General features: G+C 42.0%; 1 protein-coding gene across 1 annotated transcript; it reads left to right on the top strand.

Moving 5' to 3' along the window:
- The first annotated feature begins 3 nt into the window (after window positions 1-3).
- Window positions 4-8,225, top strand: LOC104452730 (histone-lysine N-methyltransferase ASHR1). Its single transcript, XM_010067200.3, has 14 exons — window positions 4-275; window positions 390-532; window positions 1,119-1,253; window positions 2,200-2,254; window positions 2,361-2,479; window positions 2,873-2,961; window positions 3,034-3,115; window positions 4,312-4,416; window positions 4,535-4,625; window positions 4,697-4,816; window positions 5,021-5,124; window positions 5,665-5,734; window positions 6,805-6,868; window positions 7,675-8,225. The coding sequence occupies exons 1-14, from the start codon at window positions 176-178 to the stop codon at window positions 7,835-7,837; spliced, it is 1,440 nt and encodes a 479-aa protein (XP_010065502.2). The 5' UTR covers window positions 4-175; the 3' UTR covers window positions 7,838-8,225.
- The last annotated feature ends 12,921 nt before the right edge of the window (window positions 8,226-21,146 follow it).

Below are 21,146 nucleotides of genomic sequence, written 5' to 3'. Positions count from 1 at the left end.
TCGAGGCAACCCACGAAACACCTCTCTCTCTCTCTCTCTCTCTCTCTTAACATTTCCATGGAATGACTGAAGCTCGAGCTCCAGAGGTCCCCCCCCTACTTCCGCCAAATCCGTTTCGCGTCTCCACTAAATTTCCCGCCGAATCCCGCCGCCCCCTCCCGGAGAGTTCGGTTCCATGGAGGACCTGAAGGCCGCCCTCCGCGACCGGTGCCTCACCGTCGCCTCCCTTCCGGAGAAAGGCCGCTCCCTCCTCGCCGCCACAGACTTCCACCCAGGTCTCTCTCTCTCTAGCCAAGCGAACTTCGGTCCTGTCTGTCCGACTTTCTTTTTTTCTTTTTTTTTTTGGGGTGTGTTGTGGAGGCGTTAATGTCGGTTGATCGATGATGCAGGGCAAGTGATTCTCAGCCAAGAGCCGTATGTCTTCGCGCCCAACGCGGCCGAGCCGAGGTGCGACGGCTGCTTCGCCACCTCGGCTCGGCTTAGGAAATGCTCGGCTTGTCAGGCGGTGTGGTACTGCGGGAGCTCTTGTCAGGTATGCAGTCCTGACGTTTGTCTCTCATTAGCATTATGCTCGAATAGAAATCGTTTTTGGGGGCAATTGCGTGATGGTATCGTGAAATGCATCTATGCGGTGCTTCGCTTTTGAGTGATGGTTTGATCTTTGGAGCTTGAAAGAATCAGGGAGAGAAGTTTCTGGGAAGTGGGTAGTGATCGGTTTGCGAGTCTTCACGCCCGACTGGGCAGAGCCGAGGTGCGATCGTCGTTTCACCTTGGCTCACCTTAGGAAGTGCTCGGGTTGTCAGGCGGTGTAGTACTGCGGGAGCTCGTGTCAGGTATTGCAGCGTGGACCTGGCAATTTCGGTGAAGTTGCTTCGTCTAGACATTGTCTCTCAGTAGCATTATGCTCAAGTAGCAATCTTTTTGGGGCAATCAGGTGGTGGTGTAGTGAAATTCATCTATGCGGCACTTTGCTTGTGAGTGAAGGTTTGATCTTTGAAGCTAAAAAGAATCGGGGATAGAAGTTTCTGGGAAGTGGATAGTGATTGGTTTGCAAGTCCCGAATTTGAGTTGAGCGTAGTGGCTGATTGTGTTGAGTTGCTGTTCACTGATGTGTGCAGAAATCAGAGTGGAAGATGCATCGGCTTGAATGCATGGCTCTAGCGAGGCTTGATAAGGAAAAGAGGAAATCTGTCACCCCTTCCATACGTTTGATGATTAAGCTCTACATACGAAGAAAGCTGCAAGATGAGAAGGTTCTTTTGCCCCTATGTTCTTCCCCAGTGGTTTCCAATTTCATTAGACTTCATTTTTCATCCATTGAATTTGTTGATTTTGCTTGCCTTTGACTTGGCTATTGACTTGCTATACTTCTGTCTTGCTGGCAATTTGTATCCTCAATCTCGATCTTCGTTTGAAGATGCTTCTGGAGGAAATTTTTTGTGTCGTTCTTGCAGATAAAATGATTGTTCTTATTCTGTTGTACTACCTCTTGGGTAGTTTATGCACCTCTTGCTATAAACTTTAACTAGAAAAATTAGAGAAGTCAAATATTTGCAAAGGAAAAATGAGATCTCATGTATTTTTGATGGAGATCATGAACCATATTATCAGGAGGATATGATCAATACAATCACCCTTTGCACTTCACTTTAGTTTATCTATTTGTTACTGAGCAGATTATTTATTCATGGTTAGAGAGATGTTATAGACATTTGAAGGTTTCTTAAGTTGAACCTCTATCTTTAGTTAACTAGAAGTCAAATAATTTTAATTTTTGTTTTTGCTGACGTAGTCAGCATAGATGCACATGTCTGTCTGTTAATTTTAAAAATTTCCTGTAAGTTGACAAGCATCCATAGTTTGCTGTCGATTTTGCTGCTGTTAACGACAGTAATATATTTGGTGGGAGAGAGGTGAGATAATTTTTATTTCTACTTCCAATGGACGTGTCTCGCTTAACTGAAACAGAAGGTATTGATTCCCACTTTTTGGACCTGTTAAGATTCGTGTCTTTGCAATATTGTGCCTAGCATCAATGTCAACTGTTTCTCGTGTAAACTGTTTGAGTTCCCAGTTCTTATGATGTTCTTCTCTGGAGAGAGAATGCTTGCAAAATTGTTTGGTCAGTATGCAGAATAACTTTTGGCATGCATCCAGGCGAGCGCATCATTAATCAATGATTCGTTTGCTTCCGTGCAGATCATTTCAACTACTGCAATGGACAATTATAGTCTGGTGGATGCATTGGTGTCTCGTATCCTTTTTAGGCTTCTTTGGTGTGGTCATTGGTCATAGTTCAATAGTTTTTACCCATTATTGATTATCCACTTAACTGTTTTCACTGAACCTTCTCTGATAAGACATGTCGGAAATTAATGAGAAGCAGCTGGTGCTATATGCCCAAATGGCTAACCTCATTAATATAATACTCCAGTGGCCCGAGATCAACATCAAAGAAGTTGCAGAGAACTTTTCCAAGGTCCATTTTTTAAAACTTCATGCCCACTGTCTTTGCCGCATAAGCATAGATGTTTGTTAAGAGCATAAATATAAATCCTTTCAAACAGCAGTTATCCCTCTCCCAAAAGCCTAAAGTGTACTCTAGTTTTGCTTGAGTGCTGCTCTCTAGAGAGCTTTCTGTATCTTATATTTTTGTCCCTTAAAGCGGTGGGCAAACCATGATTTTGGAAACATAAGGCTTCTTGTATCTTTATGTCTAATGTAGCATGTAGATTAGCCGGCGTACTGTTGTTACCTTTTCTATACTTGCAATGTGCATCAAAGCAATTGTAATCAGTGACATTTGGAAATATCATTTTAGTTTTGAAGTTGGTTAACCTGCCAATGCACTAAAAGACCAGCTAATATGCAGCTTTCATGTAATGCACATACAATCTGTGACAGTGAGCTAAGACCGCTAGGAACTGGACTCTATCCTGTCATCTCTATAATCAATCACAGGTAGCTGCCACATTGGTCTGACATCTTCTATGCTTGCCATTCCAATATATTGCTGCTGACTTGCTTGTATAGCTGTTTGCCAAATGCAGTATTGCTCTTCGAGGGAAGGACGGCTGTGGTTCGTGCTGTACAACATATACCGCAAGGTTCGGAGGTAGTCTATGCTTTTTTTTCTTGGTTCCCCTGCTACCCTCTTGAAATGAATTGGAGACTGACTCATCATTTTTCAGTTCACTGCTGGAATTCCTACTTAATGATAGGGTAGCTGGTGGATTTTCAGCAGAACTTTAACATGACATCCAGGAATAATGACGGAAAACTTCGTTTCCAGTATTCCAACATGGTGATGACCATTGCTTATGCGTCTTCTAGTCTGTCCAACTCCCAATAATTTAATGTTGAATTATATTATGCTGCACGAAATTTTAGATGTCAGGCTGCAGAAATCTGTGATCTTTTATAGATTAATGGGGAATTCTTGGCACTCAGCTATATCTTATCTAATTTAGGAATATTTAAAAAAAAATTGATCAGTCGTCAAACATGGTTCATGGTTTTGTAGATGCAAAGCCTTGATGTGGAATCTCGACCTGGACCTTCTACAATAGAAAATTTTATGCTTTGGACATTTTGAGTTCAAAATTTGATAGTACAATTCAGCAGAATTTTATTGAATATGTTGTGGAACTGAAACAAATGCTGGACACCATGATAAGCTTTCAGAAGAATTAAGGTTGGAAAAAAGGAATTGTAAATGTTTTCCCAGATGAAAGGTATTCAGTGTGCATTTCACTATTGAGTTTGATCAGCAGATTCTTGTTAGTGGATTGTGCTTCTCCAATGGATGGATAAAGAGAAGCCACCCTTCCAGCCAATTAATGTTAATTGGCTGTGGTATCTCTTACCTTCTTTTCATCATCATTGCCTAGCTAAAGGTTGCTGGATGAAGCTGCGAAATGAGTGCTGAAACTTTCAACCACTGAACTTTAAGTGATGGTGACTTTAAGACCCTGAACCTAAACCTTTACACCAAACCAGCTGCAATGCTCCAGTCAGTGTATCGATATAAGCATTTAATTGCTTATCGTGGGTTATGTAGCACTAATTCACATAAATCTGGTCAAATTGCCTGTTCACAACCTTCTTGTTGTAGGATAATAATGGATCAGAATTATGAGGCTGTTTATTTTGAGATATATTTTGTGTTTTCCTTTCCCATTACTCCAACATATCATGGTGTAGAAGATTGCTTTGATGATTATATCTCTGTATGATATACTTTGGGGCATCGAGCAATGTCATACTCATACTTCATTCTATCATACTGACCAGAAATAATTTTTCTGCAAGGTCTTGATAAGCTATATAGAAACTGCTGGAAGCACTACAACTAGACTGAAGTCTCTTAGAGAACAATACCACTTTGCTTGCGCATGCCCTCGCTGTGCGAAATTGGTAATTTTCTACATTAAGGGTTTGATTGTGATTGCTCGTGTTGCATCTTTTCTGTTGACTTGTGAGAATGTGCATTTTTTTAACCGTTTGGGTTAACAAAATAAAATTAATTGTTAAGGGGCAACCTGATGATATCAAAGAAAGTGCAATTTTGGAAGGCTACAGATGTGAAGATGACAGATGCTCTGGTTTCCTGCTCCGTGACTCTGGTATGTGGATCAAGATCGGCACTTTTATTGAATAGCTGAAGTTTTTCACATGGTTTTCCTTGCGTATGCAGAGAAACAAGGATTTGTGTGCCAACAGTGTGGATGTGTAAGAAACAAAGAAGAGATAAGAGACATTGCTAGTGAAATTAAATTGATGTCAGAGAGGACATCATCGTCTACATCCCCTGGTCATATCCTTTCTTCACAGCCATTGCTAACTAATTTTGGTGGCATGTTGATGTATCGTCTGTATTACCTGAATCTCTCTCACTGCATTTCAATGGTGTAAAATTTCACTTAGAATGACTTCCTTTTTCTTAGTTTTCCCATTTCAGAACAAGTCATCCATTTGGCTGCATGTTTGAGAAATGTTTAAACTTGACTTGCTATAATACATAAAGAAGCTGTTTCCATCTATAAGATGATTGAGAATCTCCAAGGGAAACTATATCATCCTTCTTCAATCATCTTGTTGCAAACCCGAGAAAAGATATTGAAGGTAGTTTCTTTTTCTCATTAATCCTATTATAGCTTCTATCCCTCACTAATAGAATTTTAAAAGCATCTGCAGCCCTGTTGTTGTGAACAGTTTTACTTTTGAAAGGTATTATGCTTTACTGCTGTCCATCTACCAGAAGTGAATTCTCTTGACCCTAAAAAACTAGGAGATATGCCATTTTATAGAAGTGTGTGGTAGAGAACTAGTTTCCACAAACTAAGAAATATATGATTTGTCAAATTTTGTGATATTCAAATTTCCATGTAGTCAAAAATGTCTTTCTACAGTTTTGAATAATTCCAGTTTCCATTTTCCTCAAGAGTGGTCTGCAAACGAATTTGTATCAGATAGACTGTGTTGATTTTCCTCCTTGTTCTTATGTTTTCTCTGTAGGGTGCTAGCTTCTGTGAATTGTAGTTTGGTGTTATCTGATCCTTTCATGAAGAATGAATGTGTCTGTAGTCTTCATGTGGTTCCAAATTGTGATCTGACTTGTCCTTCTGTTAGTTGCTTAACACTTAAAGCATTTGTGAACTGCAGATCTTGATGGATCTAGAAGATTGGAAGGAAGCTCTGGTGTACTGCAAGCTAACTATTCCAGTTTATGAAAGTATGCCATTTTTATTTTTAATTTTATGGGAATTGTCAGAATTTTTTGAGCAATTCAGGGTTCACAAATTATAGATTCATGATACAGATATTTGTCAAGTTTGCATGTCATTCTTGATTGATGCTCACATATAAGTTAGAAATAGCGAAACCATTCATCTTTGAGTTAATTGAGTAGAATAGCAATTGAGCTTCACTACAACAAGTTCTGCTGAGCAATCCTCTTTTCCGTTGGCAAGAGTTTTTGTTTGTAAGCGTGGCTTCCACCTATCTTCATTTCCCCTTAATCTAAAAGCTCATTGTAAGCGATCATGTCTCTCTATTTAAGAATGTTAATCAGGTTATTTGAAATTAGGTTCCTTTTAGCTTTTCTTTGAAAAATCTCGAGGAACGGCCAAAACCAACAAGTTATATCATGTGGCTTGTGGATAAAGTGTCATACTAGATTTTTGATAGATCCTTTGAATAAGGGTGATAGAGTATTTTCAACTGAGACCATTAAGCTGTGATTTGGTTGGAAACTTTGGAAGTAAAATCATTTGATTGGTTGTGGTCCAGTGTTGAATAATTAGCTTGGTAGTTTTTCTCCCATTTTATCCAATCATGTGGCAGGAGCTTTTGTCACATGAAGTCACATTCATTTGATCCATGAGTGAATTTGATTGACTGAGGACTGTTCTTTTGCTCTTTAGTCCTTATCAGCATTGAAAACATTAATGGGAGCCATATCAAGCATTGCCCACTATTTTGGTTAAGGATGTGCGGTTTTTGTTCAATTTGTGCTGCCTGGAGTGATGCTCCTGATGGGTACTAATATTAATAATAATCATCAGAACAAACATACAGGAATGAGCTTAAGGTAACTAAACTTAATCAGAATTTGATCCATATAATGTGGGGGCACTCTGTTGTTGTGCTGGTGTTTGTGTGACTAATAATGCCTCATTGTCTGCAAAAGATTTTTGCTAGATTTTTTGTTGTCTTTATTTGAATTAAAAGAAATGCTGAAATGATTTTTCTGGTTTTTGTTATTTTCCCTCTGAAACTCCTGACTTTGACTTCATGCTGCAGGAGTCTATCCAGGGTACCATCCTTTGCTTGGGTTACAATATTATACCAGCGGAAAACTTGAATGGTCTGTGTTTTTTTCTTTCTGGATTGTTATCGTCCATTTTCCTTGCTTTTTCCTTTTCCTCCTTCACATTTAATATTTTAACTCTAGGCTGTTGAAATTCACATCAGTCATTGATTTTTCAATGATGTATATCCCTCACCTTAACTTTGTTGGAGAAGTTGCTCACATAAATTCATGCTACATGCACTTATGACAGATTTGAGACCAAGCAATGTGCGATCTGTTGCAGATCTATTGGTGTGCTCAGTCACCAATTTGTTATTTGTTTTAGTGATGTTATTTCAAAGAGCAATGCTAACAAAGCATCACCTGAAATAGAGAGGATTTTTAGGACATGGAAAAGCAGCTTTACAGGATGAATGTATAACCATAGCTTGTATTGTCCAAAATGAGGCACTCTTAACACAATCACTGCGTTCTTGCAACCACAAGAACTGTTTTAGCTATAACCGTAGCTCGTGTGTCGTCCAAAAATTAGGCACTCTTAACACAATCATTGTGTTCTTGCAATGGCAAGAATTGTTTTAGCTGTAACAAGGTTCATCACATTTTCTGTCATAAGCCCTCTCCTGCTCTCTTCTGAAGTTGAAAACGTGACTTCATTGGAATTCTCTCGTTTGAATTTTGTAACTGTTATCCATCTGTTGTTTCTTGTGGAAGTAAAAATACATAATCTGCTTGGAGGACTTGCTCGACATTAAAAATGACCCTTCATGCATGAAAATGGCCTCAGAATTCGCCCCCACCTTTATGGAATGTACTCAGCTTTTCCCTCGGTTTCAAGCTTGCTATTTGACATGCTGCAGGTTACTTGGCGACACAGTAAATGCTATCAAATCACTGACCAAGGCAATTGACATACTAGGGGTTACTCACGGGATGAATACAGAGTTTGTGAGAGAACTCGTGATGAAACTGGAAGAAGCACGTGCTGAAGCTTCTCACAACCTTTCATGTGCAGATGAATAGCACGCTGGTACTCGTGTGAAGCACTTACAAAGGCCGGTGTACCATATGGAAGTTGCCCATTTTGAAAGTTTTCTTCATTGCTTGTGACATTCATGGTTTAGTAAATGGAGACATTCTATTCTGAAGTCTACCTCCCGAACGTTTTCGGATCTGCTTGCGAGTCTAACTGTAGACCGTGCATATTGCAAAGTGATTCAACTTGAACCGTCGGGCAGGTCTATTCAGCCTCTCTCTCTGTCCAAACACGGTGAGGACGGCCTCCATTTCAGAGAGGAAATTTTTTACCTGTTGATCAAAGCAAAAGGAGAGAAACTTGATGAACAATGAGGTGAGTGACAGGGAACTTTCAGGTCCTGTTTGTTTTATACATAGGAACTGGACTTGAATCTCTGGCTTTGTTTCCCATTCATCTAAATCATATAATTAGTCTATTAATTATAGTCATACGCCGTGCACGAATATTATTTATAATTTAATAATTATGTTTTGCTAATATATTTCGTTACTAGTTGAGTGAGGGAAAAAAGAGGGGAGAATTTGTCTTCCAAATGTTAGGTTCCATTTGTTTTGTGGAAAACAAATGATTTTAAAATATTTTTTTTTGAAAATAATTGTTTGTATACAAAAATGGATTAACAAAAAATAAATTTACCAGCCAGAAAATATTTAGATATAAGTTATTATTGATAATAAAAATATTTTTCATCGATTAATTATTTCAGGCAATGTAAGTAATTATTTTTAGGAAAATGTCATCATTTGTTTTCTACGAAAAAAAAATGATGTCTGTTTTGCTCAAAATGAATGATTTGGGCTCCATGCTCAAGCACCTTTATTAATGGAGGTTGCAAGGAACAAAGAAGAAGCAAATAAGCATGATGAACAATGAAGTAAAATCCACATAGGCATATGACATAAATTCATTATTGACATGAAAATGTCACGTTAGACAACTAATGGAGATTTTGCATGGATGACTAACAGGGGCGGATTTGGAACTAAAGTGAAAGTGAGTGGTTTTTTCTGACAAAAATAAAGGTAGAATTGGAGCTAAATTTAAAGCTTGAGGTGGAAATGAGGTCCACCCAAAACTGCCTTTTTAAAGCCCAAAAACTCAATTAGTACCCACCCGTTTTCGTTTTGGTTTTGAGCAATTATGTGAAAGCAACATGAGAGGGTTAACAAATTTTCGTTTACCCTCACCAAACTATCCAAATTTCAAATTTACCCCTCAATCGATGAAGAGAGAGATAAAAAAAACCTCCACGATAGTCAGTGTCTCATTGGCAATTATTAAAGTCCTGGAAATTCACACGTCATGTAACTTTTGACTTAACTAAAGCTACGTTAATTTCGTTTGCCTATCGTTGTCCACACAAGACGCGAATCATTGACCGTCTTGGAGGAAAATGTACTTTCAGGTCATCAACACGATTTCAGAGGTATTGATCACTTAGAAAAGGGAATTTCCATAGTGGTGTCACACTAGACAAATTTAGATTTTTATTTTTATTTTTTATGGAATTAATTTATGGAGCTTCATTTGCCACATCTGATTTCTAACAGTCATTTTACAAAGCAATCATAAAGGAAGATACTTTTGTGGCTCTCTAGATAAAGTTCAAGCTTTTTGGTGGGATTTTCTCTTTTATTATTTATTTTATTTCTTCTCTAAACAGTTTACTTTCTAGATGTACATTTTATATTACATAAAAAAATATACGTGTTGACACCTAATTTTGGAAAAATAAAATTACATTTTGAACAAATAAAAAGAAAAAAATGAAAATGGGGGAAATTGATTTGATTGAATTATGCAAGGAAATATGAAATTATGATGGATGTCCGGATTTTGTTAAATGCAGCAACAATTTTGAAATTAAGTGAAAAATGGGTAAGAATTGAGCTGATTGTCAAATCATACAGATTTGATTTAATGTGACAAGAAATGGTAATTCGGGAAATGTTATGTAAAGAGATCGTTTCGAATCAATATAAAAGAGAGGCTCATTTTTCATGACAGAGAGCGATAGAATTTAGGTCAGCCACAATATAAAAATTGTGAGTGAGAGACGAGAGAGAGAGAAAAAGCACGAGAGGTGGTCTTCTTCTTCGGTGCTTGACCTACCTCAACCCATGACTTTGCTGTGATCGTCCAAATTGCTTGCTGGCCACCACTCTACGAAGATACTGGAGTCGCAAACGTCCAAGCTTGTTGCACTTCATCGTTCTTTATTCCGGGTGCACCAAGACGCGCCACCCTTGCCGACGCCGTGCCATTGCCATATCGTCGCCCTCTGCACTGCGGCCGAACCCTTCGTTGTTGACCCGTTGCTGCCGCTCACTGTCATGGAGCCGTTGCCCGCGTTGCCCTGACGCTGAGTTCCACCCCCATGAGCCATGGCGATCCTGTTGCAGCTGTAACGTTCCTCCAAGTCCGAGCTGTCATTACCCGACGTGAGCCACACCCATACGGCCTGTTAAGCCATCCGCGGAGTCCCCAGCAATAACGGCGTGCTGCTGTCCAAGCTCGAGCCTGACCATTCCAAACCGAGAAGTTGCAGTATCGGCGAATCACCGTTCTTCTGAAGTCCACCAACGAAGAGAAAGAGGGGCACATAAAGAGCAAATAAAAAAGGAATAAAAAGATCACTTTCTTTTTCTTTGCAGACTATTCACGTTGGCTGGTGAAGTCTTGCTGCTAGGCTTTCAACGAAGACTTTCTTTCCTCGTAATTTTTGTGTTGCAGGTCATCCCCTCGTCTTTTGGAGAAAGACATGAGAAGCATTTCCTAAGTGTTCACCCCTGCATTGCATGACAACCCGCTGACTGTGGTGCCAGTCGCGGGCCACCATTAGCCACCTCTTGCCACTCGTCATCCCTTCGAGGAGCAGGTTGCGATCCCGGTCCGATTGCATTTGGTCCAAATTTGGGAAGAATATCATCAAATTAGGTAAGATGCACATCTCTAGTATATTTGGATATTTTATTGCCTAACATATGTCCATTTATATCTAGTTTCATATCCATGAGTAATAGACATAACTTTCAATTAGGATATATTTCCTAGTTCGCAACCACATACCGATTTTTTATTCAATCTATAAGGCTTTAGATGGAATAATTAATTATGCATGAATAAAATTGATATCTTGATCTTTAAGGCTTAAGATCAATTTATCGATTTTATTAGTGAAATAATCAAGTCTGATTTAGTTATTGTTTCCTAATTCGGACGATGTGCGATATCTGTGATGATTCTGAATGATTTTGTGCTTATCTTTTAATTGTTTTATTTATCCCGAAAATGCAAAAAGATTGCATTTGCATATCATATAGATTATATTTGATTTCCTATATAGAATTGCATGATAAAATAGTTAGATACCTTTTTAATTATATTAGAATGCATGTTTAGATGATATCTAGGTTAGATAATATCTTGGAATTAAATTGCATGTTGAGACAAATTTCTAAGTTTAAGATAGGATTTAGATTAGTCTATTTCCTAACTTAAAAATAGATAATATCTCACTTTAGTTAGATTTTTATTGTTAGTAATTTTTAATTACGAATTTTTATAAGAAATAAAAATGTCATTGCATGTCATTTAGAATTAGATTCATGAAATGCATGCCATTTAATGATTATTGCTAGGTCCGTTTAGTTAGAAATTGCATGTCATTAGAATTAGGTCGTTTAGTTAATACTGCATTGCATATTGCATGACTTTCATTAATCAAGTGAAAACAAAAAAGAAATTGCGTGTTAATTAGAAATCATGTCCAAGGTCGTTGATGTGGATTCTAATTTAACATTGCAAATGCTTTGGCTGCTTTGAGGTAAGTTTTTACAATTTATTCATTGCTTATCTGGGTGTTAAATTGGTGGTTTGCGTACCCGCATGATCGCCTCACGTGTTAGGAAAATATATTTAAAATCAATTTAAGCTGCTTGCCAAAAAAAAATTTTGAAAATAAAAGAATGGTACCGAAAGGGCATTAGAGAAATCTAATGTAACCAAGTTCCCGTACCCATAGTTTCTGGTTCGTAGGAGTAAAGTAAACTCTTGTTACTTTACTTGGGTTTCTAATCGACTCACTAAAAAATAGATTAGTGGCGACTCATAGATAAAATCTATCTGCATGTTAAGAACTTGAACATAAGTCGCGAATGGTATGGGTTTGGAAGAACCCGAGTTAAGTCTAGGCTTAATAATTTATTAGCCAAATTTTAGGTGGTTCACCCGAAATTTAGGTCGTGACAATACGTTTTAAGTTATGACTATCAAATGCTCGATTTGAGCCAAAATCCTCGCCTCGCAAAGCACGAGCTCCACCCACATTGAGTGAACCCCGCAGCACCTCCGCAATGCTTGACTATGGCGATAAGAAACTCTTAAAATCGCGCACGCAAGCACACAAAGAGAGATTCCGTGACCTTCAATGTAGAAACTCTTCGATCTTGTCATCTCCTTTTGTATGGCTACTCTCATGTGCACATCCACTTGAAGAACGTTGGGATTGGTTCAGCTTTGTTATAATACAAATACCGAAAGCTAAAGCCCTTTGGAGAAATGCAAACTATGTTTGGTAAAAACTTTTTACAAAGCCATTTTGGGTTCACGTAGTGTTTAGTAAAAATATTTTGCAATGGGCTTTGACTATATATATTTTTATATTTTTATTTAAAAAAATCATTTATATATTTGTTATTAAAAACTCAAAACCCTTTGCTAGAGCCAATGAAGGGCGTAGGCCACTAGTGAGCTAGATCTAGTGTTGGCGGCCATGGGTTGAGGTCGTGAGATCTAGGCGAGGGTTGCCTAAGGTCACACAACCAAGGCGACACGCTGGATCTTGCAAGGGTCATGTGACCCTAGGCAACTACCACCTAGGGTCGCCCGAACTCCACTAGAGGTTGCTTGACCTTCGACAACCGCCTCCTAGGGTTGCCTGACCTTAGGCAATAGTCGTTCGAGGTCAGGGCGTCCTTTGGTGACGGTGGTCCGAGGTTAGGCAACCTTTGGTGGCGGTCGATTAGGTTGCGCAACCCTAGTCAGCCTTTCGCTAGCCAGATTTGGCTTCACTAGTTCCTCACCATTGGCCAAACTAAAGAATCTTAACAAGAAGATGAATAGTAATAGAATGGCAAAATTAGAAAACCAAAGAATTAGTGAGGATAATTTTGAAAGGAAAAAATATTTTAATTTTAGTTTCAGCATTTCACAAATGTTATTTTAGATGCTAGGTAGGAGTCAGAATTTGGTCGAAAGTTACTTTAAAATACTCGCCAAATACCTCAATATTTCCCTAAAAGGATTTAAAGACTAAAAGTTTCTTGAAAAAACTGAATCAAATGTACCTTAAAATTCAGTATTGTAATTATCTACATTAGACCTGCGGCCCGTGCTTCTTCAAGAACCATTATCTTAAATCTCTTAATCTTCCTTCGAGCTAGGGGTGGCGAATGGGTGGGTTGGGTCGGGTCGAAAATTGGTCGACCCATATTTGACTCATTTAACCTCGTTTTGACCAATATTATTGTAGTGTAAATCTAGTGACCCATACCCGACCCAACCCGACCCGTACCGACCCGACCCGTATTGCTAAAACCTATTAATATTCTAGGAAAACTCACTTCTACTATATGCTAATTGGATTTAAAAAATAGTAAATAAAATAAAAATATTTAAAAATTTTTTTTTAGAAAATCAAATTTTTAATTATTTTTTAAAATATAATTTTAATTATTTTTATTTTTAAAAAATATTTTTAATTATTATTTTTATTTTAAAAATATTTTTTAAAATTTATTTTTAATTATTATTTTTATTTTAAAAATATATATTTAATTTTTTTATTTTTTAAAATATATTTTTAATTATTTTTTATTTTTAAAAATATATTTTTAATCTTTAATAATTACTTTTCTTTTTCTTTTCTCTTTTCTCCTTCTTCGATTGGCCGCCGGCCACGACAACGGTGGCAACCGACCACGAGCGAGATCGAGCTCACGATGTTGGGAGGGGCTCGATCTCGCTTGATCGGCGAGGCTCGAGCTTGCCAACGTCGGGCGAGGCCTTGAGCCTCGCAAGTCGCCGGCGAGGCTCGGCCGGCGGTTGTTGGCGACCTACCGGTGAGCTCGAGCCTCGCCTAGCCTGTCGCCGGTTGGCCACCAACTAAGGAAGGAAGAAAAAAGAAAGAAGAAAGAAGAAAGAAAAAGAAAAAGAAAAGAAAAATTAAAATATGATAAATAATTATAATTTCGATTTTTTATAAAAATATTTTTATAAAGTTAAAAAATGTCATGGATTTAAAATTTAAAGTGGTTTCCTAATAACTCATTTAGACCCATATTTAATTTTCACTTGATCCATTTCTAATTCATATTTAACTTTCATTTGACCCATTTTTAACTCATATTTAACTTCACTTGACTCATATATGACCTATTTAACTAAAAATGGGTCATAATATGGGTTTATGACCCATTTTGCCGGCTCTAACTGAGAGAAAATGAATGGAGCAGAATAATAAACTTCATACAACATTAATAAAAAAACTGTCACAAAAACGTGCAAAACAGAATTGCACACAAACATGCAAAAACAGAATTGCAACAAAACTGCACACAAACGTGCAAAACAAAATTGCACATAAACATGCAAAAACAGAACCAAAACAGAACCGCACACAAAGGTGCAAAAGACTTGTTCCACTTCCTACAAAATAGCTAACAAACCAACTGTCTAACAAATAAACTTGACTGAATAAAAAAAACAACAGAATATTAGCGGCACACTAAGACACATCTCCAACAACTTAGAGCAAGTATCCACCAAGAACGGTGCCATCATCACTGGTGAGGTGGCTTAGCCTCGTGGCCTTGATCTGGCTCCAGACCATTGCTGGGACGAACACCAACTTCCCAGCCTACTCGTTGCAGCTCAAGCAAGTCCTCTCCATCTCCCAGGTCTAGCTTAACAACCTCGCCTTCGCCTCCGACGCTGACAAGCTCCTGGGGTGGTCCTCCTAGTTGCCACACTGCTCGGGCTCCTCAGGAACGGCATCCAGTACCTCTTTGTGGCTGACAAGGTTGCCTCGGTCTTGTACCCGGGGATGTTTCTCCTCGCCTTCCTCGCCGAGAACAGCATCTGTTGGATCAACACGGTCTGATATGTTGTGGCGATCAACAACTTCCCGCTCCACCGCCAGGTTGCCATTGGGCTCACCACTAGTTACCAAGGCTAAGCGCCGGTGTCTACACGGATATTGTTGACGCCGCGCTTGATAGGCGCGACGAGACTGGGGCTAGAGCTCAAGCATATCTACTTCTCAGTTCAGTCCTGCCAATGGTTGTCTCACTAGCGATCGCGCCTTTTGTTCGCGTCGTCGGTGTGGACAGTCCAGGGGCAGACAAGAATGCGCATGCCATGTTCATAATCCTATTCATCATAACAATCGCAATCGGAGTTTATGCGATGGTGAGTAGTAAGGGGTCGGTGTCGGGTGCCTTACCGGTGGTGTACAATGCAATGGGGATGGGCATCTTCCTCCTGAGCCCCATCGTTGTACCGCTCGCCGTATGCCTCAAGCACGTCCTCGCCCACACCGAGATGAAGTTACACGACATGGTGACCGAGCAAGAGCACGGCGAACCTGGCCTAAACAAGAGTAGGATCAAGTGGGAGGACCATCCACAGGTTTGCGACCAAGAAGAGGTGGTTGCTGTGGTTCCCTCAAGCGAGGAAGCGACAATTAATGGTGTTAGAGAGGAGGTTGGAGCCAAAGAGATGGTGAAGCGAGTCGAGTTCTGGCTCTACTTCTTCGTGTACGTGCTCAGGGTGATGCTCGGGCTTGTGTTCCTCAACAACCTGGGGCAGATGCCGAGTCCGGAGGAGCTCAAAGACGTCGTCGCTGGTCTCTCTTTCGTCATCGTTCGGGTTCTTCGGGCGGCTGATCCCGTCTCTCTTCGACTACCTCTTCGAAAGGTAATTACGACCGCCATTTCCTCCTTTTGTCAATGTTTTGGTTAGTGTCGTTAGATTGATAGCTAAGCGTGGAGTTCAATAATTAGTCCAGAGTTTGAAGTGGATGAACCATGGCATTTGCAGGTAAATGTCTTCAGCATTAATTGTCCTTATTCCCTAACTAGTCAAAACACTGACAATGGAGCATCGTCTCCAGACTCTCTACGCGATGTTAGGCACGTTCTAGATAGGAGACTTCTATGCATTTGCATATAAGATATCTGTTTAATGCATTGTCGATTATAAGAAATGGGTATGGTGCGGCGCTGCTCTACCGCAGCCGACAAGGTGGCGATGGGAGGTGCATGAGGATGGAGTGCTATAGCACAATGTTCGTCATCTGGGGATGTCTTTGCTTACTCTGGGGAGCGCCGTCTCCAGACTCTCTACGCGATGTCTGTTTACGTGCGTACAAGGCTAGAGCTAGGACAGTCTCGAGTAAGCAAAGACATCCCCAGATGATGAACGTTGTGCTGTAGCACTCCATCCTTATGCACCTCCCATCGCCACCTCGCCGGCTGCGGTAGAGCAGTGCCGCACCATACCCATTTCTTATAATCGACAATGCACTAAACATATATCTTATATGCAAATGCATAGAAGTCTCCTATCTAGAACGTGAGCGTAGAGAGTCTGGAGACGGCGCTCCATTGTCAATGTTTTGACTAGTTAGGGAATAAGGACAATTAATGCTGAAGACATTTACGTGCAAATGCCATGGTTCGTCCACTTCAAACTCTGGACTAATTATTGAACTCCATGCTTAGCTATCAATCTAACGGCACTAATCGAAACATTGACAAAAGGAGGAAATGGCGGTCGTAATTACCTTTCGAAGAGGTAGTCGAAGAAAGACGGGATCAGCCGCCCTAAGAACCCGAACAATGACGAAAGAGAGACCAGTGACGGCGTCTTTGAGCTCCCCCGGACTTGGCGATCTGCCCCAGGTTGTTGAGGAACACGAGCCCGAGCATCGCCTCGAGCAGGTACACGAAGAAGTAGAGTCAGAACTCGACTCACTTCACCATCTCTTAGGCTCCAACCTCCTCTCTAACACCATTAGTTGTCGCTTCCTCGCTTGAGGGAACCACAACAACCACCTCCTCTTCTTGGTTGCCAACCTGGGGATGGTCCTCCCACTTGATCCCACTCGTCTAGGCTAGGTTCGCTGTGCTTTTGCTCGGTCACCACGTCGTGTACCTTCATCTCGGTGTGGGCGAGGACATGCTTGAGGCATACGGCAAGCGGTACAACGATGGGGCTCAGGAGGAAGATACCCATCCCCTTACTACTCACCACCGCATAAACTCCTGTTGCGATTGTTATGATGAATAGGATTATGAACCCGGCATGTGCATTTTTGCCTACCCCTGGACTGTCCGCACCGATGACACGAACAAAAGGCGCGGTCGCTAGTGAGACGGCCATTGGCAGGACTGAACTGAGACGTAGATATGCTTGAGCTCTAGCCCCAGTCCTGCCTCGCCTATCGAGTGCGGCGTCAACAATATCCGTGTAGACTCCGACGCTTAGCCCTTGGTAGCTGGTGGTGAGCCTAATGGCAACCTGGAGGTGGAGCGGGAAGTTGTTGATCGCCACAACATAGCAGACTGTGTTGATCCAACAGACGCTGTTCCCGGCGAGGAAGGAGAGGAGAAACATCCCCAGGTACAAGACCGAGGCGACCTTGCCGGCCACGAAGAGGTCTTGGACGCCGTTCTTGACGAGCCCCAGCAGCGCGCCTGTTGACACCTAAATTTTCCCATTTTTTTATTTAGGATTTAATTGTCTATAGAATTAGGAACTAGTCGTTAAAAAAAAAAATGAAAACACAAACAAAAAAGAACAAAAAAGAAAAAGAAAACAAAAACAACAAAAAAAAATAGAAAAAAGGAAGTAATGAAAGCTTGGCTGCAGCGTGGCAGCGTCTGCAGTTGATGAAGCCCAAGAAAACCTGCAACCGTTGTAGCTGAAAATAGACCGAACTCGGTCCCAAGGAGAAAACCCGCTGCAGGCATACATAGAGGCAAGGAGGCTGGACTGACTGAGGAAAATTAGAGCTGAAGATGGAAAAGAAGGAGAGCTGGCTTCGTGGACTAGCAAAAGGCATTTCGGACAGAGGCAAAGAAAAAGGAACCAACAGCGGTTTTAAAAGAAACAGGGAAGCAAAGAGGAAAAGAGGAGACGGAGCACAGAGAGCTCAAGAGAGAGAGAGAGAGAGAGAGAGAGAGAGAGTTTGAAGGAAGAAAAAAAAGAAAAAACACAGAGAGAGAAAGAGAGCTCGAGGGGGAGAGGAGGACGGCGGCCAAGGAGCGAGGAGGCCTCGTCGCCTCAACTCTGACGTCGTCTCGGCCGCCGCCCTCCTGCCCGACACCATCCTTCGCGCCGTTGCTACCGAAGCACCAGACATCCGCCATCACCGCCGCACCCCGCTCCGAAGCCAGACGCCGCCGCTCCTGCGCCTCTGCCCGCAACGACCCACCGCCTGCAACTAACGTCGACAGCCAATCCACCGAACCTCACCACCGCTTTGCGCCCCTGAAGTCGCGACACCACCTCTGCTGGTCTCGCTCTACCTCTTTTTTGCCCACGACTCGCAGAGCCGAGCCCCCAACGTGCCGCTACTTCTATTGCCCGAACGCCTTATTTGCATCGTTGTTCCGCCGGCCACACCCGTGACTCGCTGCTCTCGCCTCCTTCTTTGTTAAAAAAAAAAGGGCAGAAAACAGAGGGAGGAAGACAGAAGAGGAGCTGGTGGAGAGAAAAAAAACTATAGAGCAGAGCAACGGGGAGAAACCGAAAAAAGCAGGAGAAAAAAGGGGGAGAACCGGGAGCCAAAAAGAGAGGCGGGGAGAGGAGCCCCTCCGTTGTCGGGGGCGAACCCCTACGCGCGCCGCCTCCGTCCCGGCTAGACCGCCTCGCCTCCGCCCGTTCTACCGCGTCGGGAACGCCGACCCCGAGCCCGCTGCTCGTGACCTCCCGGTCTCACCACCGCTGCATCCCGACGCCGGTGGCAGAGGGTCACCGAGCCCCCTCGCCACGCGACTCCGCAACCGTCCGTCCGCAACCCCCCGACGACCGCTATTGTTGCGTCACTAGCCCCTGCCGCTGCTCATCCGTCGGTCTTTGCTGCGACCTGCAGCTGCCGCGCATCCGCGCTGCATCTCCATCGTCCGTGAGTGTCGACGCTGCTGCTTCTACTCTGCCGGTCCGCACCTCCTCCGTCGCTCGTGCCGCGACAGCACCGCTGTCATCACCTTCCCACTCGAGCGCCCCAACAACAGCAGATCTGAGCCAGTCTTCGCTCCACCACTGAGCGAGCCCTGCACCGGCTTGCGCCTCCTCTGCTGCTCGTGCCGCGCCACCACAGGGATTCCCCTTGCCCGCGAGCTCATACTGTCCCCTGACACCAGCAGATCTGAACCGGTCGCGACGCAGCGGCCGTCCTGCAGCTGTCCGAAGCTCCTCCGCCGAACACTGACGCACCGGAACCCCCCTCGCCCATGTTGCTCCCTCAAGCCGTGCCACCACCGATCACACCACGATGCCATTTGCTCAACCTCCTCGTTGCACCCTCCTGCTCGAGCACTGCACCGCGAGCATTGCGCCACCACCGCCCGCCGCCTCTACCCGGGCTGCGTCGCCGTCTGCCTCCCGGCACGCGCCGAAGCCGCCTTACTCCATCTCGCTCCGCCGCGTCCGCCTCTCGTCAAGCCGGTCGCCGCCGTCATCAATGCCGCTCCAAAACCGGGTCGGGCGAAAGTCATGAATCGGGTAGGGTTTTGCTCACATCGGGCCGGCTATACTTAGGGTTTGGTTTAGGTTGTTTTAGGTAGTGGGCTTAGGGACTTGTGGGTTTGGGCCGTTTAGTGTGGGCTTATAAGTTTAATTTCTTTTGAAAAGAGAGGAGGGGACCTCTTGGGTTGGGCTCGTGATTCGGCCCACTCGCTCCTAACCGGACTGAACCGGGTCGGGTGGGAGGACCCGGACCGATCGGTCAAAAAAAATATATATATATTTTAATATTTTTTATAAATAATTTAGAAAATCCAAAAATATTAAAATTTAAAAATTTTAAAAAAATTTTAAATTTTTTTAAAAAAATTAATTTTCTTTTAAATTTTTTTAAAAAAATTAATTTTCTTTAATTTTTTTAAAAAAATTAAAATTAATTAAAAATTCGAAAATCCAAAAATGATGGAGTTTGATTAGGACTTGCCATGTATTGCCATTTTAGCGTAGTTAAACCTTTATGTGCTCGTATATTAATTATGTTGCATGTTTAATTTGAATATCTAATTATGTTTGATTGCATGTGTTTAATTTTATGGCAATTAAGATCTTGATAGTTATGAATATTACTTTAATGATTGCGCACCCGCATGATCACCTCATATGTTAGTGGATAAGTATAAAATCAATTCAAACTGCATGCCAAAAATCATTTTGTTAAAATGAACAAGATTAGGTACCGAAAGGGCACTAATTGGTTAATTAGTGTAATCAAGTCCCCGAACCTAAATTCTCTGGTTGCGTAGAACGTGAGGCACGCTCCCATGTCTCACTTGGTTTCTAGCCGACCCCAATAGGCTAGTGGCGACTCCTTTTGTGCAAAATTCATGAAGAATATCCTAACGTCACGCGAGGTATGGGCTTGGGAGAGCCTGCGCCTAATCATGGGCCAGCTTTGGGCGTTCCCTCCCCCGACCAGGAGGACGACCTCTGAGGTGCGCCGCGGTGACGCCCGAGAACCACCCCAGGAGCTTGCCGGCGTCGGAGGTGAAGGCGAGGTTGTTGAGCTGGACATGTCAGATGGAGAAGACTTGCTTGAGCTGCGATGAGTAGGTCGGGAAGTTGGTGTTCGTCCCAGCGATGGTCTAGAGCCAGATCAAGGCACGAGGCTAAGCCACCCCACCAGTGAGGAAGACACCGTTCTTGGTGGATACTTGCTCAAGTTGTTGATGTGTCTTCAGTGTGCTGCTGATATCTTGTTTTTTTTTTTTTTATTTATTTATTTTTTTATTTATTCAGTCAAGTTTATTTGTTAGGCAGTTGGTTTGTTAGCTATTTTCTAGGAAGTGGAACAAGTCTTTTGCATGTTTGTGTGCGGTTCTGTTGCGGTTCTGTTTTTGAACATTTGTGTGCAATTCCAAAATAGGTTCTTATTTAGTGATAGTTTTTTTTTATTAATGCTGTATGAAGTTTATTATTCCGCTCCATTCCTTCTCTCTTAGTTAGAGCCAGCAAAATGGGTCATAAACCCATATTATGACCCAT

The sequence above is a fragment of the Eucalyptus grandis genome, chromosome 7 (genome assembly GCF_016545825.1).
Source record: "Eucalyptus grandis isolate ANBG69807.140 chromosome 7, ASM1654582v1, whole genome shotgun sequence".
Taxonomy (NCBI): Eukaryota; Viridiplantae; Streptophyta; class Magnoliopsida; order Myrtales; family Myrtaceae; genus Eucalyptus; species Eucalyptus grandis.
The sequence above is the reverse complement of the archived record's forward strand: the minus strand, read 5'-3'. Positions and strand labels throughout refer to the sequence as shown.

What these genes read in the sequence shown, in the direction of transcription:
- LOC104452730 (XM_010067200.3), top strand. Translation starts at nt 176, where the DNA reads ATGGAGGACCTGAAGGCCGCCCTCCGCGACCGGTGCCTCACCGTCGCC. An exon ending in ATCTCTATAATCAATCACAG is followed by an intron (nt 2,962 to 3,033) that starts GTAGCTGCCACA and finishes TTGCTTGTATAG; the next exon opens with CTGTTTGCCAAATGCAGTAT. An exon ending in GCCCTCGCTGTGCGAAATTG is followed by an intron (nt 4,417 to 4,534) that starts GTAATTTTCTAC and finishes TTAATTGTTAAG; the next exon opens with GGGCAACCTGATGATATCAA.